This window comes from Lytechinus variegatus, chromosome 11 (assembly GCF_018143015.1).
Source record: "Lytechinus variegatus isolate NC3 chromosome 11, Lvar_3.0, whole genome shotgun sequence".
Lineage (NCBI taxonomy): Eukaryota > Metazoa > Echinodermata > Echinoidea > Temnopleuroida > Toxopneustidae > Lytechinus > Lytechinus variegatus.
Window position 1 is genome coordinate 14,522,762 of NC_054750.1, and position 27,554 is coordinate 14,550,315.

The 27,554-nt window shown below is 38.0% G+C and overlaps 1 protein-coding gene across 3 annotated transcripts; it reads right to left on the reverse strand.

The window, feature by feature from the left end:
- Positions 1-21: 21 nt before the first annotated feature.
- LOC121424101 (A disintegrin and metalloproteinase with thrombospondin motifs 6-like) lies at positions 22-17,393 on the reverse strand. 3 transcript variants are annotated; one of them, XM_041619699.1, is made up of 4 exons: positions 17,257-17,393; positions 13,782-14,810; positions 9,296-9,723; positions 22-1,130 (listed from the first exon to the last, which is right to left on the reverse strand). In XM_041619699.1, exons 2-4 carry the CDS (start codon positions 13,876-13,878, stop codon positions 930-932), a joined length of 726 nt encoding a protein of 241 aa, XP_041475633.1. In that variant the 5' UTR covers positions 13,879-14,810; positions 17,257-17,393; the 3' UTR covers positions 22-929. The 3 variants fall into 3 exon arrangements, with proteins under 3 accessions (XP_041475633.1, XP_041475632.1, XP_041475631.1); XM_041619698.1 differs by lacking the exon at positions 17,257-17,393 and adding an exon at positions 16,046-16,146; XM_041619697.1 differs by lacking the exon at positions 17,257-17,393 and adding an exon at positions 15,841-16,146.
- Between the last annotated feature and the right edge of the window lie 10,161 nt (positions 17,394-27,554).

A 27,554-nucleotide genomic window follows, 5' to 3' on the forward strand; every position in this document is an offset into this window, starting at 1 on the left:
TTTCTTGAATGTAAGCCTACTATTTATCCAAATGCCTGGATTATTTTTTATATTGAGAACACTGTTATACTATCAGTTGCACTCAACCTGATCGATTAGCGTTCATACATAACATTTCTAATCTGTATAGCCTCAACACTGAATCATCAACTGTAATATAACATCCCAGAGCAAAGTCTCCAAGGGCAGCATAGGCTAAGCCGGAGTGGTCCATAGTGGATGGGTGTTCTGCTGACGTGACAACATGTTCACATTGAATATCCTGTAAACATGGCAGACTTAATATCTAAAACATACTCCGTGCCTTGGCCATGTGTCTCGATCTCGTGGTTCTGATTATTACGAAAACTGAAACCTCATGGGGGGGGGACGTGTGGGAAAGGAATGGTGATTCATACCAAGTTACTCGGATCAAGGATGGAACGGAAATGAAGAACTACATTTGTCATAGATGTTTCTTGAGGAAGTGCCTACGCTTGTGGTAATATGGGGCCAGCCCTACATGTATTCCATATTTCTTGCGAATGCTGAAAAATGGAAATCTATGAAAATGTGCAGCTCTTAGCCAACCAACTAGCGGGTTTCAGTGGCTTATATTAGCATGTAACTAGCTATTGCTAGCATGCTGGCCATGGACTTCTGTAGCTGGTTGAAAAGTTTGTTTTTGTTAAGTATGTGGCACACACATTTCATAACAGTTCATATATAACTATCAAATAGAGTTTTTTTTTTGTTCACTTTTTATTCAATACCATCTTTCTTTGAAAATCTTTATATTGAGGCCACAATTTACTAGGTCACCTCTTTTTGAACCAGTTTGTTATCCATTAGGACAATCAGACAAAAGTATGAAATAGCCGATAAGTAATTGGTAGCAAATGTATCCTGATTCCATAAGCTTCATAAAGTCATAGCTTTAAAAGAAGAGTTCAACCTAGATCTTGGCATGTCCTATAAGACTTACTTTTAACTGAGCATGCCACCTTCTCCTCAGTATCTGGTTCCTGCTGTTGAGGGGGTGATGAACGCTTGTAAATGACATGGGGATGCCCCTCAAGCACATACTTTTTATAATGGTCCACAGGCTCCAACATATACTCCTCTCCATCATGAGATCTGATATATCCATGCTACAAAAGAAAAACAAAATAAAAAATATATGATAGATGTAAACTAATCAAGATTCAGACCTATATTCAGTCTCTGCATCAAAACCAACTTTGGTTGTTAATACTGGCTGGCTCCACCTGTCACATCTAGAATTGATTCTCCCTAAATAGTCAGCCTCTTCACTTCTTTCTTTTTTTCAGTATATGAGTATTTTTATGATAGTGGAGAGTTTTCCAACAGCGTTTTGAACTTGTCATATTTCATATATTTTAAGGTCAATTGTGTTGATTTTTTTAAGGGATCCTCATCTCATGATTTAGAGATAGTACAGATAAAATTAGGCCTAAAGACAACGTCAATTCCTTTTTAAGGCTTTTTATGACAATAGTCAATCTAAGGACATCAAAATGTGACATGCTCAAACAGGGTATACATGTGATGCAAGTTATCAACATATTTCATATGCATTTTGTTGTAATTGTCGTCATTATGTTGTCAAGTATGCAGGGAATAGCAAAACATTGCACATGAATTGTAAGTAAAGTTTTTAAATTACCGATTTCTAAAAGTGGAACACGCGTTACTCTTGGTGTCCACCTTGTTTTGGGGTAACAAATGTTCCACAGCACAGATAGAATATGGACTGGCAAATGAGATACCTTAGTAAAACTTCAATTTGAAAAACTCCTTCAATAATGGATAAACAATGAGAAATTGTTTTCATAATCTACTGAATGTAATAAATTCTGGGTATTTGGTGTCCATCATAACACGCGTTCCGCATCCATTTTTTTTTGGGGGGGGGGTCATAGTTCTGTAGTTAATTTATAATCTGCAATAAATACCCATATACAGAAATCTATAGCACAAAGGTCTATAAAAACAGATATATAAAATCAATCCAAAAAAAGATTTTTAAAAATGTGGCAGCCATTTTCATTTTGGTGTATACGTTTGGGCACTTTGTAACAAATGTTCCATGCATTTTCAGAGGTAGGAGAAATCTGTGAAGGGAAGCAATGGATACAGCCATGTTTGACTGGCAGGATATAATATGTAATCACAAACCAAAAACTTTTGAGATGTTGAACTTCTACATGGAGAAAATATAAGCCAATTCTCTAACTCATGTAACATTTGTTATGATGGACACCAAGCATAATTCATGAAAATGCCAATAGAAACACCAAAAATTAAAAGTACCGGTAAGTTCATATCAACATAGGCGGCGGAAGCGGGGGGACGTGTCCCCCCTAAATTTGGGGAGGGGGGACGGTCCCCCCTAAATTTGGGGAGGGGGGGACGGTCCCCCCCTAAATTTGTTGTTGATGACCTTTTTTTTTTTTTTGCTTGTCAAAAAAATTTTGGTTGTCCCCTCCTAAAATTTTTGGCTTCCGCCGCCAATGCATATCAATGGAGACCACTTGAACTGCCTCCCCTGGTTATATGGATATCTCATGGATGTTAATTGATAACTCATTGTGTTCAGAGCATTTTATGAATGAATTTATATTTTCAGTCTAATGTCACACTTTCCCTCCCCAGTATTGTTAAATTTATACCTTTGTTAACAACTAGCAGAACAATTTTCACCATTTGTAATATCAACAGTAGAATACCCTTGAAGCACAAGACTGAAAATTTATGTCATTTTTGACATGTTCCACAATCAGTTTCAGAAACCCAAACCCCATTCATGCATAACCATGTACAAAATATGAAAGTGACCATTTACACGGTCAGCCCCCCCCCCCCCCCCCCCTCACACACACACTTTTTTTTCAAGAGGTCCAGTCTGTGAGTTATGATTGCATCAAATACAAAATAAGGTAATATCTATTTTCTCAAACATTCTGCACGATTTTTAAATGACCAAATCGAATAGCATCATGATTGACAGTAGCCAGGATTTGAAGAAAAAGAAAAAAACAAAAAAAAAACAAGTGCACACAGTCATAGTTGCCAAGAATGCACGATACAGCATTTTCATTTATTTGAATGAAGAATAAAAGAACAGTGTTAATCAAAGCCTTGCTCGCAACCTCGCAGGCATAAGTGTCGTGGCTGGGGAGTGAAGACAAAGTTCGAACCCCGGCCCCACTCACACGTATTGCGAGGTTAATATTAGTATACTAATACTTTCAAGGAAAACTTTCAAGGACTTTCAAGGAAACTGATGGTGAAACCCACTCAAGGGTTCATTACATGCCGCCGTGCACAGGTTAGTATAATAATACTAACCTCGCACTAGTGTGAGTGGGTGAAACCATTCCGATCACGCCATATACTTTTTTGTTTTAAATCGAATATACGAATTACGATTACTGCTAGCGATCCACAGGGTTGGAAAGACAACACAAAATGGAACTCGTGGGACTGAACAGAACGACAAATTGTTGCAGTCGCCACTATCAGAAGCAAACAATTTTAGATCTTATGTTTAAATTGAGAATCTTGACATGATACTACAAACACAGTTACCTGATTATCATTTTGTAATATTTGAATTGTACACTAGATGAACACCAAAAGTAGAAAGTCCCACGAACAAACAACTATTCGCCGTCGCATGCAGGTTTAACCAAACTCAACGAATGCAATGCGATATCGCGACAGGTGCGTGCGCAGCAGACAGCGAGCACCAATAAGCAAAGGCAAGCAAAGGATTGTCAGATCTTTGTTGGCATGGTGAATAACTTTCGACCAATGAGTGAAGTTGTAATGTGTACCTCAGGATGCGCTGTGTGTTGATAATGTTTGTTGTGCATGTGTGCAGTGCAGCTTTTCATCATAGATATTTAAATGTTTTGTCGATTAGCGGTCGGTCTGTTTATAAACATGGAAGAAAACGAAGGGGGGCGGGGGATCTCCCATTCTCCTATTCATAGCATTTGAATAATAAATTATCCAACATTCTTCGGCTGAGCATGGGCTGAGTTACCTACATAAACATGACCCTAAAGCTTTCATATTTCATTCTTGTCAAGTTTTCTCGTTTAACTCCAATCTACTGACGAAAAGTACTATTAATAGTTTGCTTCTATAAAATCACAATCCAATTCCCCTTTTATGTATTTCCTACTATTCAGATACACACGTCATAAATCGTCATAAATAGGTAGCCTAGTTTCATTCTTAAAAATTGTTAAGAAATCGCAATTAAAAAAATGGTATGGATCATAATGTATGAAATATTATCACAAGAGTTTCTGCTAACTGTGACGCGGAGTGAGCTTGATTTACGGAGCCAATGCGGATGTTCTTATGAAACTATTTCAGAATATTCGTCATTTTCATATTCACTTGTCTGCAACAATCAGGCTAGAAATTAATAGCATAAATAAATATAAAATTAAAATACCAACAGTCTCAATATTCTGTGGGCACTTCCTGATAACCTGATAGATTTTCAACTGATTATAATTTCAGCTGAACACATAATAAATTCGTTCACCTACCTTGAGAATCATACTAAAATTCTTTCTAAATAAAGGAGTTTTTACATTAGAATATAATAACGCTTTATTTATTTTTTTATACAATAATTTGACCAGTTCCTTTTTATGTCATCCTTCTTTCCCTAACCCTCCAGCTAGGAATAGTGTTGTCTTTCGCAGAAACAAGGGACCCGCGGTTCGGAAAGAGGTATAATTTTAATTCCTGTTTACGTCACTTTATGTTTTATTTAGTCCAATCAGTTCGGCTTGATAATGATATCTTAGACAGTAGTCAACAAACAGGTTGGGGTCACGTGTCTGTCTCAGTTACCAGTCTGTCATGATGTTTATCACATAATCAAAGCATTAGGCACAAACCTTGCCTCGAATTTCAGCCCATGCAGCCCAAGATTCCCGACGTAAATGCAGTGAAGTGATTCCTTCGCAATGACAGATTATTTTTGGCCAAATTTAGTTTAGTCTGGATTTCAAATAATCATCCTCGACGTCAAGTTCGGTAAACTTTATTACAAGCTTTCAACAACATTATTTATATTACAAAGAAAGCCACCATCCTTGCTTCTTCGTCAACAAACATATATCTCCTGCAAATTTTGCACCGATCATTCACTAGTCACACAAAAATCAGAAAGAATGAAAGTGTTAAAACTTCAAACAGGAATGAATTAATTCACGATTATCCATATCGATAGCAGATACTAATAACGATAAATATAATATAAAAGATGGTTTAAAATATCACGCCGATACACAAACCATCCCTTTTCTATACCTATTCCAATTTCCAGAGTCTCCACCCCCCCCCCCCACAAACAATGCGGAAAAAATGGGGGTATGAAGAAATTTGGAAAAGGGTCGCATAAATCATAACACTCATTACAGAGTCAGGCAATAAGCAATCAAGAAATCCCCGAAGTGAAAAGGAAATTGTAAAGTTTAGATTTCCATCCCTGGAAATTGAATTGTCCGAGAATTATTGGGGGCACGTGACGGCAGGCAGCCAATTAAAAATCATCCCCAGGGAGATTGGTAATAAATCTATTTTCTGTCAATGTTCACGTATGATATCCTGAATGCATATCACTTTCAAACCAATCATCTTCCTACCTTTGAAAGGTATGTGATGGCACCGCAGTCCTACTAATAAAAAGTTAACCACAGACAGAGAGAGAGAGAGAGGTTTCTAAAGGCGAAGCCCAATTATTTTATAATAATTTTTCCTTCGTTCCTTGAAACGCTACGACGGTAGAACGGAATATCTTTATTAAAAATCACGATGATAAAATATGATCACTATTTAGAATAATGTTGATATCCAGACAGAAATGTCATCTCGTAGACATACACTGTGTTTTCTTGAAGACCCAATATTTGAATACTTGGAAGGTTACTTTTTGTCTGCACGTGGAAAGTGTGAGAACTGCAAACTTTTGATCGGGATTAATCAGCTCACAGATTATGTGAATTGTGTTTTAGGAATTAAGAGCAATTATCACTGGAGCTAAATCATGCCATAAAATCATCCTAGTGATTGTGGTGTTGGTAATTGCTAGCATTTTCTTTAAGGAATAAGAGGGGATCATAAGATCATTCTTCAATAATTTTCGACATCCAACGAGCCCTTATCAAGAACCGGGGAACGGTTTTGAAAGAGGGGGGGGGGGGGGGGGGTGCTGACCATGTAAAAATCACAGTTAGATGGCAATCTGTACGTTTTGTACGTACGTTTATTAAAAAAAGTGTGAGGTGAGCCCTGGTTCAATGCCGTCTGTACACCTTCCATGGAAAATGATAGAGAAAGAAACTTTGCCTTCATAACATTCTTGATAATGCCAATCTTTCCACCTTCTGCTTCGTTCAATTTCCCGTTCAGGCTTCAGCAGATACTTCTTTCATTCAACTGGAAAATGTCATTAGGAAATCGTAAACTTCAAATGATCCTTTTATTACAATCCCAAGTGGGAATTCAATGTCAATAATTATGGTTATTACTGTCCTCTTTGGCTTTTCATAATTCGATTCTTATGGTAACCAAGGATACTACGGTAAACATGGCAAAGAGACCTCTGGGTAATCGTTTCATGTTTATTTTTTCTCTCTAGTCTTCTGAACACATTAAAAAGTGCATAGCAACCGCAAGTTTAATTCACTTTAGACCACAACACAACTCTGAATGTCTCTATGAAAGATATTATAACCATGGAAATACAAACTAAATGTTTTAACTGTAAAAAGAAAAAGGACTGTGGTGTGATACGGGTTTAAAAGGAAGGCGGACGTCACATCCAGGTTCCCGTATCATTAAGGTGTGTGATCATGGTGATTATGAAAGAACCACTTTGATCGGTTCCTGATGGTATTACCACAATAGCTAGGTTCCTCGGAGAGGAACTAAAGCCGTTCGTACCCTAGAAGCTTAAAGCTTAATTATCTGGCATTGCCAATTGGGCATTGTCAGGGTAAGCAATGGCTAGAGTGAGGAAAATGAAATTACACTGAATTCTTTCCAAGTTTCACTGCAATACAATATAATTTAACTGAATTTGCTCAAGTCTTTGGCAAATAAATCATGTTTACGAAGCCATTTGGTTTGATGTAAGAATGTGAGCATAGCGCCCTTCCTCACTCAACCTGCCGAAACCGTTTGAAGTTTGATTCATTGTGACCTGGATTTGTAGCATGGTTCAATTTTATACTGAGCACGGAAGCAGTTCTTCTTTAATCTGGGTCATCAGAGCCCTGCCTGACACGGAACTGCCACGGATTCAAATCAAACTCAAACTTAAATTTATCTGAAATCATATCTATTAAAGGTAAGCCTAATCACCAATTGTATCCGATTGGAAGGATCCACCAGGGGGGGCACAGCCGGTTCGTGCCCACCCCCCCCCCCCCCGAGGCACAATTAAGATTTGGAATGTGAAAATGCCGTTATAACACAACTGTGCCCCCTTGAAAGTGTGGACCTTTTTTGGGAGGTTGTAAGACATGGCTTTGGTGTCGAAAGAAGAGTAGAGCGGGACTCTTGTATCTCACCAACTTTGAAGAAGAATTACATTTCAACAAAAAATCTACCTGAAAAGGAGCTTGCCATAAAAAGCCTTTCTGGACTTTTTGCAATTGGTCCAACCGAGACCAAAGCTCGCAAGTCCAAACCATTTCCTTTTTCACAAAATCAAATTTTTTCTTCTATTCCAGTTCTTTTCTCTTTTTTGCCCACTTATGCAAGAAAGTTATGCATTAAACTGCAAACTTGCATTAGGTTCAGAAGAATAGTGATGTAGGTTCTATAATTAGAAGTAACGGTTTCACTATTATTCGCTGCTCCGATGAATTATAAGCCGAAGATTGATTGCGGTATGTAAAGCCTTTGAGCTTTGATCGTGTCAAACATTACATTATTTGTTACAGCCTGAAGATGGCTGACTTTACAACTTCGTTTCGTTTCATTCTCATTTCTCATGTTTTAGCTTAAACGCACTTTATTACGTGAATGAATTAAAATGAAATGAAAATATTTCTTGTGTTTGACGCTACAGCGACAGACACACCAATGAAATAGACTTGAAACTGATCGAAGGTGTGCCACTGGAAATGGTTTATTTCCAATTCGTCCAATTGCCAACTTGTCTTCTATAATTTGGTCTAATGGTCTAATTGCCAATTCGTTCACTCGCCATTTCGTCTAATAACCTGTTGGTCCAATAACCATTTAGTCCATATAGCATTTGGTCTAATTGGACTAAGTGTTAATTGTGCAAAATGAATGAAAATGAAATGGACATTAGACCAACTGGTTATGAGACGACGAAATGGTGATAAGACGAAGGCCCTGGATGATCGGACCAAATGGTTATTAGACGAAATAATGATGGACGTAATGGCATTAGATTGAATAAAATTAGACCATGTGAGGAGTGGACGAGTTGGCGATAGACAATATCGTTATGGCTTTGATCGATCTGGAGTTAGTTTCGTAGGTAGGACTGCTGCTTGAACGGTGGACTGGAATGAAGGTGGAGTAAATGATGGGGTCCGTCTCAATTGATGTTGGAATTTATCCTGTTGACACACGGCACACAGAAAATCGGACTGTTCATATTTGAGAAAGACCGGCTTTTGTTTATTCGGGCGTATTTACAACCGGGGGTCTCTGACCGGCTTGAAACTTCATAAGCCTGCAGAGACGGTTCCCCTATATACTATCAAACCCGTACCTTCCATAGTAAACATTCGTTTCTGCTGAGAAGGTTGTCATGTTCAGATGAAAAATTGCACGAAGAAAGGTTAGATAAAATGCGTTGAATGATCAAATGCTGCTATCTAATTTAGATATCAATACATCGGGCAACGGTATAGCGTTCTCTTCTACATAATATGTGCTCCGTTCCCCTTCCCCAACAGATCCATAGTATGTGTGTGTGTTTGAGAGAGAGAGAGAGGATGTGTGTGTGTGTGGGGGGGGGGTGGGTGTGTATGCGTGGGGGTGATGATGAGCGGCCATGGGAAAACGTAATCTTGGCCCATGCTCTTCCTCTTCACCCCGTCTTCACCATAAACATAAATACTCCAGGCTTTCGTTTTTTCTCTTAGGATTGTTCTCCTGGAGAAGTCAGCAAACTAACTTTGTTACACATCTTATGATTCTCATCTTATTAACATCTCCTAAATTCACACCATCTTGTCAACATGGTAAACCTCTGTATATGAAATAGGTCAATACTTACTAATCCACGGCAATTGCTGATCGCTACACTTGATTTCCTGTGACCCACGATATGGCCATGATAGTGACACACGTCGACGTTCCGATGTCGCCTCTCGACCCCCGTCGAGTTCAAATATTCGACAACGAACGCTTTAGAAGTGAGTCTATGATTCAGCGTTAAGTTCAAGTGAAATTCATTCCCGTATGCGGAGAGTTTGTAGTTCATTCGACCATGGTGAGGAACGTAGTGGTGTGGTCGACCGTCGTCGTCGGCCACGTGCGACGATGACGACGATGTGTGTTCTTGCTCGACATCGTTCTCACTAGGAGCATGCCTTCGAGTCCTTTTCCTGCTGTTTATAACATCGAAAGATAAGAATTCCCCTCTGTGATCAACAAGGGTTGGGATTATGATTTCGTGATCGCCTACGCGTCTTTGAAGTTCATCTGTGTTTATCCCAAATTTATCCCATGTAATATTATACAGATGAAATATTCCACACAAAAAAACATTTCATCCAAACAACACAGCCCAACGTCGACGTCGAAATCATCGAGAGTTGGCATCCACATCGAGGTAATCGGGGAAAGCATCCATTGATTCCCAGAAACATAACGGATTCCACAACCACATCAGCGATGGATCGACAACAGTTTGGTAGATCCAAGGTCAGGCATCACCATATTCATAGCATCATCGGTAGTCGATTTCATAATAAAATGGGAAAGAAAAATGAGGAAAATATGTTAAAATATGAACACCAATCAGTTCTATAGACTCATGGACATAAAATATATCATTTGGCGGACTCTGCTCACACTTATTGAATCAATCATGTTTAAGCTGATGATAAGGGTTATTGGGACATACTTATCCACTACAATCATGCTCAGATACATTGATTTGTTTACACACGTGCTTCGTTGTTTTGTTTATTTTGGAATTCAATAACATTATAGTTAAAAGCCATATAACCTCACAAAAGTGGACATAATTACACTCATAGACGAAGTAATCTATACAAATGAGGGGATGTCCTTATAATAATCTGAGTATTACAAACTCCCACATCTCTACTTTGGAATTAGTCATTGCAAGCCATATAATTCTAGCAACAACTTGCAAAAATGAAAAATCGATAGTTTCTCTACAAACTGTAGGCTAAATAAGATTAATGTGACAGGTTTTGTATAGGACGAAGAGACTAAAAAAAACACCGAAAAGGTTATGAAAAGGGCAGATTATTGCAATATGAAAAATTGAAATTCCGCTTCGTTCGCAAAGCAATTTATCCATGGAAACATCCCGACCTCTCAGACGGCGACGACAAGACAACTCGAAGCTTTACAACTCACATTAAAGCTTTAAATTACTCTTAAATCAAGGGGAACTTTTATTCTGCGTAGAAGCGGTAACTTGTCCTCTTTAACAACCCAAGTAACCTTATTCCATGGTTATTTTTGTGGGCATTGTCGGAGCCAGACATTTGTTAGAGTTTGTTGGGTATCGATATCGGCTAGGAAGGTGTTTGGGGGATAACAATCCCGGGTCGGCTTTTCACAATACGTGCGGCAACAATGCTCTCTATTGACGGGAAATTTCACGGAGACGAAGCCGAGTACAATGGCAGAAAATCGCTTTGATATTCATAGCGGCCTCCGATGAATATTATCTGATATTAAAGGTAAGCAACTTGGTGCAAGATCAATCATTCACATGGCTAACCAATGCAAGGATCATGAATATTACTTGATATTACTGCACCCATGGCCCAGGCACATGACTGCCTGGCTGATGTGATTCGGAATGTATCTGGTCACCGTGGTGACGTTATCTGGCGGGTGGGGGAATGGGGGGGGGGGGGTGAAGAATCCTGGAAGGGTATTTGGACATTGGTCAAGTACAAAATTAAATGGAACATTCATCCTGTCATCAAGCTGGTGTTCATGATATGAGAAAAACATATGACTAGGCCCTATAGATCGGACGGAAATCAATCAGGGAATAACATGTCTTCTTTAAAAAATCATTTTCTTACTTTTGTTATGACACATGGGGGGCAACCTATTCAATACATGTTTTATGCTTACATGAAAACCAACTTGAATTCAGGGCGGGCTTATCGTTTACAAATTATTTTATAAAGAAAATAAAATTCAAAATATGATATGTTTTCAAAATTCCTGAATATGACAGTCCCGGCAATTCCCCCAAAATGCGGGAATTCTGATAAAATAGAGAAAGTTATTTGCACTTTTCACTTGTGTTATTGGTGGGGTTGCAAAAATATTTTGCATGGCGTCATAACATGGATCTATAAAATTCATAAAACAAGCTAAAGTGTGGGAGAAAATTTTGCAGTGTAACGGTCTAACGGGAAAGTCTCTTTGGCCAAACTTTGTATAATTTCTGCACTATCATTTGGCAGTACTTTTCATATTAAGATGCGACAGTGCGATTTATCTGCCTTTTTCTTAAACTCTATCTCTCCGCGATTGTGTATCATTTACAAAAGGAAAAAACCTTAGAACTCTCAGTTTTACCAGGTTTTACGATCGCCGTTTGAAAGGGATGGGATAATTCCAAGCACCAGAAAAGGCAGGTACCGTTTCTTCATTCACCCTCGCCCTTATCACCAATCCCTTGTCGGGTTTTATTTCTTTACACCGGTTTCTTCTTCTTTTTACCCTTTATACAGAAATAAACGCCTTAGAGTATAGATGGGAGATGCAGGGTATTGAAAATGTGCATGCCCTATGACTAAGAAAGGAAGAAAAGGTAAAAAGAGCGGACTATGAATAGCGATGAGAGGTGAAAAGGTTGAGTGCAGTAGACGGTGATAATCAGTAGGAGTATATATTCTGTGCTATATACCAGTTTGCGGGTTTATAATTACAGCTATCTTATTGCGTTATTCAACGGTGTACTATTAATGCTATATCTTCGAACTTTTTGGTAAAAGCACGTATCCATATTGTTATAAAACTCATTATCGGCATCCGTTTACCTCACCAAACCCATAATAAAGTGACGCTGTGCTGTCTGTCATACGTACGTCACAAAATGTTTGTCCAATTGTTACGTAATCTATATATCGTCATCCTGCCATTCCTGCGATGATGGAATTGAATATCACTGACAAATTAGTAAGAACATAGTACGTCAGTCCTACAGGTGTGCTCATTATGTGAATTTGAGTTAAAGGTCTTTACTATGAAACAGGTGGGATTGTTTTAAATAAAAAAATATGAGAAACTTAAAATTAAATCTCCACAGGTTCACCCAAGAAGTGTATCGCCTTGTATATATATTTAGACCACCTTACACCAAAATAAACACTTTATCAACAAAGGGAAAGGTGTCTGGAAATTGTAGAGGTAGAGTATTACACGGGGTCAGGCAGGGGGCATGGTTACCAAAGTTCGCGACGCAATCACGGAACGTAAATCATGAAGAAATATATCGAGCGGGTGCGGAGCTAGGGGCATGCGACTGTTCAGACTATTTTTCATTTTGTTCTAAATATGTAATACTGTATTTGCAACACTTTGTCGCTTTGATACCATCATTCTCGTCTTACATCATATTGACTTCTATTTAGAAAGTTACAACACATTTTGATGCAGTGAATGATCGTAAAATTAGTACATCGAATCATGACATCACTATCATTACAAATTCTACACCTTTTCGATATTGTTTGATAACGACTTGGTGTAAAATTGACGAATTGGTGTTACCCCCGCGGTGTTATAGTAACGTTCCCATGTAACGTTCTTGTAGATGGAATCCATTAATGCCATCTAGACAGTCATCGTTTTAAAGAACGATTTGAAAGTTTAACTGAAAGTTTTTTGGGGAAAAATATAGAATTCCACTTACAAAGTCATTAGATGAATTCAACATATTATGGAAAATCACATAACTTTCTATCATAACTATGATATATCCTCTGCGATATGAATCGGCAATCAGTGATTCATGTATACTTTACAGGAATAGATCTTCCTTAAAAACCATGGCGAAGGCTGCCAAAGAAAGCACATGGCTTAAATATATAAAATCATGTTTCATACTTCAGGGTGACATAAAAGAGAAGTCTTATTAACCAGGGAATTGTAATGGAGACAATTCCCTTCATTAACTCGCTATCCCATCAACAGTAATAAACCATGGACCTATATGCTCATGATTAAACCGACATCAGTCATCGCATTTGAAACATAGAAGTAGGCCTAAATTAAATCGATTATCGATATGGCTTAGCTACGATGAGATTTAGGCTGAAATCCCAACTGTAGGCATATTAACATGTTATGTAGATCGATCTCGGTCAATCTCAAATGCAAGTTTATTCGAATCACCTGCATGGCCCGAAAGTTAGCACAGCTTTGTTAGAATGTCTTAGTGCTACTTCAATATAGTAATTAAACAACATATATCAGCAATGTTGCAAAATTTACTATCATTGTAAATCATGATAACTTTCTCTGAAGTTTCTTACCGTGATAGTGAGCGGGAGGGATAATTCGTCCACTCAGACATTGAGTCAGTATACCTAGCAGACAGCCGAGGATCAAGGCAAAGTCCGTTATATCCATTGCGATTTGGCTATACTGTGTACATCATCAGTAGAATACAATCATACACGTGTAGTGTTGCATCGGCATATACCTGTTTGAACAGTATGTGAAGGGTAGAGCCCCTCTTAAGTTAAGGTTTCAATGTAATGTACTGCAAAAGACGTTACAGATGTAAGTGCACAGTTGTAAGTTTATGGCGGGACGCATACGTCCCATACATTTAAAATGGAGTGCATTCACTCAATCAATCAGTCAATCCATATAAATTGTTATTATGGGAATGAAAAAGGCAACAAGCTGGATGGTTTTAACATATTCAGCTCACTTTAACCCTATCCGGGTTGTAAGTAGTCTCGACGTTGATTTCACCCGGATCTCTTAGGTAGCTCGAGGTCTCGGTCGTCGGGTCACTTGTCTCTCCCCTTTACGCTATATTTCCCAAAACATTTTCTTTCTTCGCCGGCCTAGTAGCAAGAATGAACGGTCAGCAAATGACCCACGATGGCTACTTCTCACCACTATAAAATATACGATTCTTCAGTGTTCCGCAAATCAAGGATACAACCTAATTTGATATTGATCCACTATTCCCGTGTGCCTCTTCCCTCAGCTAATGGTGAAGGAAATTTAGCGTTCCGATTTTCCAATATGTTGCCTGAGTAATTTGTCTTGCTGAGCTTATTTCCACATTTAAATCCTGGGTCTGCGTGGGTTCGGTCTATCCCCGATAGCTTGAGCAACGATGTGACACACTAAATGCTAGGCACACGAAACTTGGCATAAGTTGATACAGAGATTCAGTAAGTACTGCTGCTGAACTTGCGTACATTCAATACTCGAAGAACTCGATGTGAGGAGTCTTCACCGTGAAGTTATCTGGCTGTGTTGTGTTTGTTGTCTTGCTTGTCCGAGGTAAAACAACAATTCAGTTCTGTTCTTCTCTCGTAAATCTGTAAACAAAAAAAAAAAAAGACCGGAATATGATTACAAGCCCCCTCCCTGCTAACATAAGTAGCGCATCTAATTTTGTCTGAAGGAGAGCAGCAATAATAGACATTCTACTTTGATCGATGAAAGGCTTAGTCCTACAACATCGTTGGAGTAAACTAAACTAACTAAACCGTATGAAAGAGATGATGTGATGGACAAGAGAGAGAGAGAGAGAGAGACGAAGGGTGAGAGTTGAACAAAGAGAGGGGGAGTAGAGAAAAACGATATATAATGAAAGCAAAACGTCATCGTTATTACATGTTCAATTTGTCAATATCATGATCAGCTTACTTTTTTTATCAGAGTTAAAATTTTGTATACGCGTGTATCTAGCATTAACATGTACTATTTAGAAGTTTCGTGGATAAAAAGCATGCAGGGTTACAAAAAAGCTTGAGGGAGAACTTCGCACGTCTTTGATCACTCGTGTGGACGATTGATGGTGATTAAAGGTCACAAAGCAGACTCCATAAATGTCATTAACGGTGAGAATGAACCTGGAAAGCCCTTGGCAAATTACGCTTTGGGGAAATGGCAATAATATCATTTTTTCTAGAATGACTATTGTATTTGTATTGCAACGACTCGAGCGGCCGAATAGATTCCGAACTTTGATGCATGGATTTCATTGTCGAGTGCTTTTTTTATTTCATCACTAAACAAACAGTAATATAACAATAATTGCAGAAAATTACTGCTTCTAATGAGAGGGAACTCATGAACCGTGCAGTGAGTAATACTCAAACCAGCTTCCATATGTCACCATAAGTTCAGGATATAAATATCGTGATTTTAACAATACAAATTATATGAATTATTGTTAACATAATACTGCTTAATGAGAAAAACACACGAAGCAATTAATTACATTATCCCATAAGGAGTCTGCTAATAATATGTACCCAAAAAAGTAAAAAACCTAAAATTGCAGTGGATAAATCATTTGCATTGTCACTCGGTGGATGATAAATTACCTGTTCACTTACTTACCTCGTAAATACTTATTTACTCTGTCTGGTTATTTCCGTTAATGTGTTGCAAATGAATTTACACCATGACAAAGTCCAAGTTCACGAAGTGAGAGATCAAAGCAGAGTTAAAAAAAAATGATTCTAGACTTCAACCAAGGTTATGCAGTCCTGAGCTTTCCAAAATCCACCTGTTAGTTCAAAGAGCTAAGAGTTTGTGTGCTCACCCGGTTGAGAGTAAATATACACCTATTCTTGTGATTGTGTTCCCTGTAAATGAACACCTATACCGACTCTCCAACGTCCTTCCCTCGATAGATTCAACACGCTGAATGAGATGATATTTCGGAAACACCGTCTCTAATCCTGCAGATTCTACCGACTTTACCGCTGAGGGCGCATGCCAAATCGAGACCGAGATTTCTCCTCGGCAGATTGAAGACAAGCATTGTCATGATTGTATTCGAGTTGTGGAGGAATGAAAGACCTCTCATTTTGTGTTATGGGTTGTTTCTCATTTATTTAAATCATAACCATCAAGTGAACTAGCGTACTAACTGGGGTTAGTTGTCTAGACCCAACCACGCGCCCCCTCCCCCAATAAAATATAAATAGACAAATAGCAAAAAGATAATTAAAATTTTGTTTTGTTTTTCATTGCTTTATTTTTAGTCCTATTCAGTTATTATGGAAGGCTATCGGAGGTTTTTTTATTCTCTTCCTTTGCTTGCGAGTAACTCCGTCATCTTCTAAAATGAGAATCCAGCATTGGTAATACAATGGTTTTGTGTTAAAGGGGAAAAATACGAAAAACAGACTATAGAATAGGCTTTAAGATATTTTTAGCTCTTTCGCTTCGTCGTCGTGACTTTTATTTGTACATCAGATTAACTATTTTCTTATTAAAAAGTTCTTTGACTAAGAAAACACATTTTACCTGAACTCGGGTTTCCATTTCCATTATTTCCTTCATTAAAAAAAAGAATAATTCTGCTTTTCGCTGTCGCATAATACCGCCTCGAATAGGTTTTACCACCTCTTATAAGATTCTGAATACAATGGACTGATTACAGAAATGATAGAGATGAAATTGATGAGAGTAACTAGGCCAGCGGAGCATGATTTTCAATGTTTTCAGTATCATTAATCATGTCGCTCTATTTAATGTTCGACGGCCGGGTATCTCTAAGACATACAGGCATCAGTAACGGTACCATGTGACTTTCTTGAACCGTGAAGATGATAGACTAAACATTGAATACTCGTAGACGATAACATATCACATCTACCACCCTATTAGACACGTTCGAATCATAGAGATGTCGGTAGACTCTCGATATTAGAAAGAAATAAGTCTTGAGAGAGAAAATTTTGGCATTTTAAAGATGTTATCATCAATTTGCCACAAAGCCCCTTTGTCATTTTTGTTTTTACTTACTTTACAAGGTGCAGAGTAGACGCGATAGCTCAGTCGGTATAGCGGGGGTTTCGGATTCCGGTGGCCCTGGTTCGATGCCCACTTGACGTGCTAGTGCTCTTTGAAGAGGCATTTATCCTCATCGTCAGGTCCCTCGGAGAGAAAATTAAGCCGTCGGTCCCTTGGTTGTTTCTCGCTTATAAGCGTTCATACCCTCTTAGCAATGAACAAAGGGGATCGGTGGGGGAAGGAAAAATAGGAGAAAAGGTAAGAAAGAATGGAGAAGAGTATGTAAATGATAGGCCATACACAGTCAATGTGTCTTTCTAATACACCTTTATTTGACTGAGAGACAATGTGACATCACATTTCGGTCGTTTTGCTCCATCCCACGAAACATCGTAGCTCCGCCTCTGTAACTTTGCATGGTTATGGCTCTACAAGCTGACCACATTACTCCTATCTATTATGATTATACCTACCACAGGGGCGGATCCAGCTTTCGCCAATAAGGGGGGGGGGGCGAAAAATATTTTCATCAGCATTTTTCTCGATTGGCAGCTATAACCTGATTTTTTGTTGGTTTTTCAGGGGGTAGTCCTAACTAAAGACTGAAGTTTGAAGTATATGTTAGTTTTTCTTGCTATAAATAATGTAAGGTATCTCATGTGGTCTTAATATATAATGCGAGCGCGAGCGATAATTTTCATGTAAAGTCTATATTCCAATTCTTCCCCTCACCTTTTTCTTGTTTCCTTTCGGGGACGGGCCGGCCGTTACGAGGCTGTAAATTACACATCATGGGTATAATACCCTTTTCTTACTTTTCTTTCTGTTTTTCGTAGTTTCTATCAAGTTAAAGAGTACACTTTTTCTGCAGATTGTCAAAAAATAGGGGGGGGGGGCGGGGCGGCTCGGCCCCCTCCTGGATCCTGGTCTTAATATATAATGCGAGCGCAAAGCGCGTGCTAATTTTTTCATGTAAAGTCATGTAAAGTCTATATTCCAATTCTTCCCCTCACCTTTTTCTTGTTTCCTTTCGGGGACGGGCCGGCCGTTACGAGGCTGTAAATTACTCATCATGGGTATAATACCCTTTTCTTACTTTTCTTTCTGTTTTTCGTAGTTTCTATCAAGTTAAAGAGTACACTTTTTCTGCAGATTGTCAAAAAATAGGGGGGCGGGGCGGCTCGGCCCCCTCCTGGATCCGCGCCTGTACCAATCAACCCCCACCTCACTCCTTGAAAGACACCACCCATTATCATGATTATGATCAATAATGTCTCACAATATACCATTAAAAATATATATATTTCACGGTAATCTGACAAGCATAGTCTGTTGGAATGTGTTTCATCTTTACAATCACGAGGTTACAGACATGATGTATGCTAAATTCAAACCATTTCCTTTAATGTGGTGTGCCAGAAACCGTCGTTTGCTGCGGAAAGTGGACCAAGGTGATCACAGAGGCGCCCGACGTCGATGATTGCGGTCAACCGACAACGAAGCTACCTCGTTTGATGACAATCGCGCTAGTCATGACGACATATTTGTTTGCGTGGTCAGGGGATTGGTCAATATCCTCAAATCTCTCTCACTCCCTCGAGTGGCGCACCTATAAAAATAATGATGTAGCGGACTAAAAATCAGAAAAATACAAAGGTCATCAAAATTCTATCTGGGGTTGGGGCACTCCCCCTGGTCACCCCCCCCCCTCAGGTAGGTCCTATACTGATTCCCTGTATTTCTGGGAAAGGTGTCTTGAACTTTTAGTCCTCGATTCAGAATAAGTTTTAAGTGATTGATTTTATTCGTCAAGAATATCGCACGATATATTACCATGACTAGGAAGAATACCAGGATAACCCTTGAAAGCAGTGGCTTATTTCCAATGGGGTCCTCAAGTATTTATATCAAAATAGAATACAGAACTTATCCTCATCCTCAAAATTTGTCATATTATCCATATTTTTGTGATAAAGATTCATACATCAGTCAGTCTTAAGAAGGCGATGCTCTAATCTCGAAGTCCCACTGTCTTCAGGCAGACAACCACTGAAGGATTGCGGATGGAGCGATTTTTACCGCCCCCATCTTACCCCAAAAATGAAAGATAAAGAAGGTGCCAACTGAAACATGCATCATACTTCCTTCCTAAAATAATTTTCCCGAAGGATGATCTTCGTAATATTCTTATTTCAATTCATTGAACATGTTGAAGTTCAGTTCATATGTTTTACCCTCACTTTCCCGTAATCAACCAAATAGTCAACGGACATATATTTACAATAGCAAAATGAAATGATAGTAAATGCAGCAATGGTTAATTGTATCGCGCAAAATATAAGTATATTGATAAAATTAATGATTGGTCGTAATTATGTAGCCACCCCCCCCCCGAAAAAAAAGATGTTATAGGCTTAACATTGTTTTTTATCACAAGATGGTAGCAAGACTATTTGATTATATTACATGTGAAATGAAAATGATGGGCATATCTAAAAAGATAAACTTAAAAAATACGTTAGGACTCCAAAAATGATTTGTCGCAATTTTAATGTGTCCAAACAAAGATTAAACATTCCTGATTATTATCCATAAGGAAATTATGTTTATGAAGAGTCAATATGCATCAGTTTGATATGTATTCGTTTCATGTATACCTTTTGTTTGTCTGCTTGTGATTTGTATAGACATGTGGCTCTTCGTCTTGGTTTGTGATTAATATGGGGTTTAAACCACCATGACCATCAGTTGGATCATAATAGGTCTATGGTTGGATGTAGCAATTTACAAAGATCTACCGTCTTTCATGTCTTTGGTCAAACCTGTCAGCTTGAAGGTGGGCACAAAGAGATGACCTCATCAGCGTCTAAATAGACTATTTTATTTCATTTCACTTCTTTTAATTTCAATCCATTTATTAAATTTCCTTTCATTCCATTCCATTTCATTTTATTTATTTCATTTCATTTATTTCAGTCCGTTCTGTTCCATTCTATACATTCCACTCTTTTTCATCCTATTCCACTCCACTTCCTCCATTCCATTTAATTTCATTTCCTTTCATTCCATTCTATTTCATTTAATTTCATGTCATTCCATTAAACTCCATTTTTAATTATTTCATTCAATTCCACTCCATTTCATACTTTATTTCATTTCATTTATTATTCGGCAATTAATAGAGCATTTGCATCTAATTTAATATCCTTCCATTCCATTCCATTTCGTGTCATTCCATTCAATATCATTTCATTTCCTTTCATTCCATTCCATTTCGTGTCATTCCATTCTATTCCATTTCATTTCATTTCATTCGGCAGTCATTAAAACATTTGCATATAGTTTAATTTCCTTTCATTCCATTCCATTTTATGTCATTCCATTTCATTTCATTCAATTCCATTTCATTCAATTCAATTTCATTTCATTCAATTCCATTTCATTTCAAGATAGAACAATATACAAAATAAACAAACTCAATTGCAATGATAAAACCAAAAATTCGGAAGTATTATCAACTGGAAATTTATGGAGTCTGATTCGGTCATTGACCTGTCGAAGCCAACTCAAGTTACGTTACTAAGAATACAATATATGTTTAAAAAGGTTTACATTATAAGTCAGACAAATTATCGCCTAAGTATCATGTATAGTATATACCATTCTTTAATCGATATCATAAAAAAACACTAATCATTGCGCAAACCTAATCACCCAATTCATGTATTTTTTGGTGATGCCTTAAGTCCACACAAACCCCCCCCCCCCCATCGATCGAATGTCAGTGCTTTGGGTAATTGCAGGACGAAGGGTGTTAAACTGTTGAAGATATGTTTTTTTTTTTAAAATCAAGAATTGTGCCTTTTAATGATTTAACTCCCCAAGCATTTGAATTAAACAAATTATAGGTCTGTATATACTGTCATAATCCCGGATTATGTCGGGTTCCAACACGTAAAGAAATATGCCTGTGCTGGTTGTAAAAGAAGATGGAGAAGGAAAAGTGAAAGCACCTATCTCTTGTGGTCCTACTTCTTGACAGTTGACAGTATCCTGTTGAATGCGTTGTAACAAAAATGGATACCCTCAAAAACTGAGACAATGGTATCTGCAAGAGAGGACCTATCTATTTTGGTCCTACTTCTTGTCAGTTGACAATATCCTGTTGAATGCGTTGTAACAAAAATGGACACCCTCAAAAACTGAGACAATGGTATCTGCAAGAGAGGGTTGGTCCTGATGCGACAGTCACACCAATAAAACCGACTCCTAACCGATTGGTGTTATGTCATTGGTAATAATGTTACAGCTCCTGTTGGTCAGGAGTCGGTTTGTGTGACTGTATCAGTAGTCTTAACAAGGAGTTCTCACAAATCAGGCTTTACATATATTTAGGATCTTGATAGGGTCTTGCAAGGCCAGATTGTGCCTTGCAATGGTTTCGGTTCTTATTAGCGGGCAACAAAGCAGATACCTGAACAATAAGATGGGCCGATCTTTATTCAGAGAATTTGACACGGGGGCTTTGCGACTAATCCCCGTACATGCTGTAATTGTTGGTAAGTCACCAGCAGAACAATTTAGGATTACCCCCCAAAATAGGCCGAATACAAGCAAAATGTTCTGCTTCATGCAATCGGCGCCATTGAGTGGTGCTTGGATGGGGAGGGGGGGGGGGGTGGCACCAATGGTAGACCCCCTACCCCGGATCGAAAAATAGGGGGTCACAAGGGGTCCAACTTCGGCAAATATCCTCTTAAAAATCACAAAACCCTGCAACGCGCGGGGGGGGGGGGGTTGTTAGACCTGTTTTATTGTCCCCCCCCCACTGCATTATTCTATCCGGGGGGCACTAGACGTTCGGTATCTTTTTTGTTGGTAAGGTTTGACAAAGGCCATGCATGGATGTTAATAGACTATATGGCCGTTATTAATTTTACAAAATCGATTTATTTCAGTAGCCCTTCTTCTCTTTATACCGTTTGAATACTAACACTTTGCATGACGCAATTTAATCATGAAGTATATTTTTGATGATAATTGTTCTAAATTAATCAGGATCGGGTTGTGGGCTGTCGGAATTTCTCCTTTTATATCTGACAATCTTTGCCACCAAGTTCCGTCGGATTTGATAGTCTGGCCTGTAGCCCCTTTTAAAAATTACCCAGCAACACCCATTTGCCGCCTCTCCTGGCCCCCGCATCGTCATTGACCGTTTCGGAAACAGACGTAACAACGCATTTCAATTAGTCTAGTTTGCATCATTTAAAGGAATCAATGCAAACAAGTTCTCAATGAATCATTCTATAAGCTAACAGGATGTTTTTTATGTTGATAATACAAAGAATGCAAAGATTTAAATGAGAGGAGTTAAAGAAAAAAGGGAATATAGAAATTAATGATAAAAATGGTAATGGTGAAAAATATTCAAGAGAAGATTTGTGTGGGGCTGGGGCTTAAAAATAGATCAACAAAACAAATTGAACTTTTCTGACCACTCCCCCTTTATCAAACCATTTATCGGCCTCTGCCTTTATAATGATACATAATTTTCTTTCATTTTCGTCATTTTTCTTGTGTTGCTACGCAACGAGTTATACCGAATAAGCAAACACGTTGTGTAATTAGTCTTGGTCTGTTAGAACCTCACTGGCCAGATCCGTTTCATGTCATTAGGTAGAGAGATTAAAGACGATGGATTTAAAACTGATATATTTCCCCTTAGTGACAATGAAATGTACTAATGTTCATTACGCAACATATGTCAGCCCAAATTAGGTCATTTAGCAAATAGTTTCACACTGTACATAGTCCTAGTCTGCAGGCACAGACCCTGATTGGAACTTTGATCAATAAGTGTGCCTCCAAGCAAAGACTAGCACATATAAAACTTGCTGTTACGAGAGAGCCTTCAGTACTAAAGTCATGAGTAGGCTGCACATATAGCCTTAACTCGAGTGAAGGATTTGCCCAGCAGCAGACTAACATAGGCCTGTGGGTTTTTTTACGCACTAGGAAATAATGCTTTAAAAAACAAGGGTATTTGTATAATTTATCATTTCCTATGACATGTTTATTACTTTAACTTAAAGATGGCAGCACAGGGATTCTAATGTGTATCAAGAAATGGAAAAAAAATTAGGAGAAAGGGAAGAAATAAGGACAATTATAGCTCAGTGAAGGTCTTCCGACTTTGAACCACTATGTCGGTGTTCAAATCCCACCTCAGCACCCGAGTCCTTTGGCAAGGCGTTTATTTACATACATTTGCCACTTTTCATCTACATTTTGACACTCTCTATCCAGGTAGGAAAGGTGTACTCGGCAGGAAGAAATGCCTTGCATGCTCCAGTGCCCAATCAAACTTTAGCCGTTCCAAAGCCGGGGTGTACAACTGTGTAACGCTTAGAAACATCGTATAAGGCGCTGTATAAAAATATGTTACATGTTACTATCATTATCAAGAATGTAAAAATAGGCTAGGGTCGTAATATCCCTATAATGAAAATAAGAGAGAAAAAAAATATGACGTCACATTTGGTCGTAGCCCCATAAAGATCGTGCGGCCCGGCACCACCCCTGAAATTCCCTTGCCCGAGTTTCCAGGATTTTTTTTGAATGAATGGACTGGCATCCTCTTTTTCAAAGAATACTGAAAGATGAAAATCACAACCAGGATACAGGTCCAATGAAAGAAAGATCTTTTGATGTCGGCATTATCATTAAAGATCCTGTTCCCCTAACTAGAAGTGTGTAATTTGTCAAAGTCAACTGGACGCAATTAAACGTGCATCATGATTTTAAAATGTGATACAAAAGAATTTTAGAAATGTATACGTACAGGAAAATGATTGATAAACCCTTAGAAAATGGTGCTAATTGAAACAAGCTCTCGTCATGATTGCTCATAACGTTCCTAAAATCACACTATATTGGTATATTACTCTCCTGCTGCGTTTCCTGTATTGATATGCCAATTCTATCCGTCAGGAGACAGATCCGATGGTAAGGCATCTTGAAATAAACTATCAAAAGAAATTTGTCTCCAATAACGCAAATAATTGTCTTTATCAGTGTCTGGATATTCTATTTCTACGGTGCATGGTCAGATGGCGATTCCGGTTGTATATTCTTTTGGCCCTTGGCTATATAAAAAATGACAATGGAACAGACAACCTCGCATTGATTCTTAAAAAGAGGACATCATCATCATCATTATAGATAATTATCGACTGATCCATGATTAACTATATACTACCACTGCATGATGATTAATGATTTCAACTGGATGATCTTCCTTTGACCAATGACGTCATATGAAATGATGGCGTCAACCAGGGCCGGTGCTCGGCAAGACAGTAATGTTGATGGGGATAGGGAGGCAAGACGATTTATATATTTTTAAATCGATTAAAATTATACGACTCAGACCCCCGGCTCAGACCGTTCTTATTGCTACCCTCTTTACCCTCTTTCCTCCTATTTCACCAGACAAATCATTGGAGCAGGGGGGGGGGGGGGGGGGGGGGTAACAGTTTCCTCTACCATTTGTTTGCTCTGCCCCTGTGGTCAACAAATGGTCGGGGCATCTTTCTTTGACAGAACTTGAGGTGATGACAGGAGGTTGCTATCTAATCGTAAAAATATATTTCGATTATTTAAAATTCTTAATCATTATGTATTCCCCTCGATGGTCAAATTCATTTCCTCTTAAAATATAATTTTGTGGTATGTATATTTATTATATATATATTATTATATATAGAAAATAAGATTGAGGGGTATACTAATACTGAAACATGTGAATTAAAATGAAACAACAGGTCCATGATGAAACACAATGGACTTAAACAATGAACATATTGAAGTTTGATATGATCGCGGTGAGGTTGTGATAAAGAGCACCCACCTATCAAGGCTCATATTTGTAAGTTTCATTCATTTCGATAAAAAATAAAACAATTAATATAATAAATGAGAGAGTCAACTTAGGCCCCTTTTGACTCTCTTATTTACTCCATTGGCTCTTTTTTTAGACAAGCAGTTTACAGCAGCTTCTTTTTGCAATTAATATAATACTGCGTCATGAAAATAGGGATAACATATTCAGGCATCACGACATCGCCACAATCCACGAATTCTGCCTCATTGACCATGCTGTCGTTGACTTCAGAATTTGGATTTCCTTTTCTCTCCTGTGCTACATTCTTTTGTTATTCACATAAAGGCACAGTACAAACTTTATTCAAATGATTCATTTAATGATTTATTTCGGAACTGATGCTTTGATGTGTAATGCCCAAGGCCAGTGATATATCAGAGACCATTCTCTTTGAAAGTGAAAGAATGAAATTTAAGTAAATATGCAAATAACGCTTTATATCAATCTTTGACTCCCACTCCCTGTCTTGTTTTGTTTCTCCCTTTGAACGTAGTTCTGCTTCTCTCTATCCTGTAGCCTATCCAGGAGCTTCCCTGCCCGAGGCAGAGATTTGAAAACATTGTCTCGAAATCGAGTTCCCCTTTCACTCTGAAATAATCGACTTTTATATGATTTGGTGAAAGGGGATTCATGACGTCATCGTTGCCAAGCGACTTCACAATCTGTCTATACCTAATTCAAACATATTCTATTAAAGTTTTTCAATTACATTATAGTCCTTTATGACTTTTGAATACTGTCCCGCCATTGTAAAAGAATATGAAGCTTTATATCATGCACCTCCAATGAATCCAGCAAGACACTCTTCAGGTTTCATCTTCGTCCATCCGTGAGGGCGTATGCAAACATTAGATGAAATCATCAAGATAACCTGTTTTGTTACCATTTACATAATTGAAATTAATTTAATTCGCTGCTGAATAATCTTTGAAATTTGTCATCTATTGGTAGGTCTATAGCACTACATACACAGCAAAAACTGTGGTGTTAACCGGTGTACATAGAGGACCACACCAGTTATTATACACCGGTGTTAAATTGGTGGTGTTAGTTTTACACCTATACGTGTTATTACAACACCTATGGTTGTTACATTTACACTCTTTGGTGTTATGTTCAATCTCTAGAGTGTTATTTTAACACCTCAGGGTGTGGTCCTCTATTAACACCAATTGGTGTCAGTTTTAACACCACAGTTTTTACAGTGTACCGTCGTGATGAGTTTTCAAGATTTAAAAGGGAAGATCAGGGAGGGGAGTGGGGGGGGGGGGGTACGTGATTCACCCCATGTGTGCACTGCTTATTGTAGATCCGACATAATTATAACACTACCTCCACGATTATACGTATATATGTATATACATATAGGCCCTATAGAAAAAGATACATAGTAAGATACAAGTAAGATTTTTAAAAAAGCAGCCAAGATTCTACAAGGCTATTTACAGTACATGCATAAAAATGAACATGAAATGTGAAGCTGCAAAAGAACGAAGCAAAATGTTGTTCAATAACAACCCCTCGGAAATTTGCAGATTGTACATGTTTTTTTTGGCGATATTATTCATATTGATGATTAAACTAATTTATAAGTCATCTGCAATTAAATTTGCAAAATTATATTCATGATGGTATCAAGCATACGCCAATCTAGTAGCCAGAACCAACAGCATTTGGGACAGCAAGAAGACTGGTCATTAGAAAAAAAATGATCAGATGATATTGTAAAATCGATTTTTGATGAATTTGAGTGACGAATCGTATTTTCTGAAGTAATCATTCGATTTGTCGATGCCACTATTTTACCACTATTGCGAGCGGCTCGGCAGGTCATTGTAATGGAGGTTAGAAATACTCTTGATAATTATTGTGACGGTAAATAAACATTTGCTATACCACGGGCAAAAAAAATCATATCATGTCTCGCTCGCTCTGCTCACTTGTAATACATACCATATACTATAAATTTCCCCAAACCCATCTTCATTAAGGTATATAATCTTTACATACCTAAATCAAGATGGTTTTGGGAAGTAAAATCTGAGCCAACAAGGTGTAAATTAGTTTGGCAAAATCCTTTTTTTCCCTCTGATCCATTGTTTATTTAATATATTTTTTAAAATTCATTTTTAATCATTGAAGTTCACCTATGCATATTTTTAAGGGGTGCTGTTAATGATGGGGATCATTTTGCCTCCTTTCCACATCCTTTCAACAATTTAGGCCTAGATCTACAATTCTACAAAGAATATTGGTTTATCCATAGTAAGTTACTTTTTACCAGCTTATATATTGCGAATGTTGTACTTATATTGCCATATTTGTCTTATTGTAACTTAGTTTGGGGTAGTAATTCCCGTCTAACCTA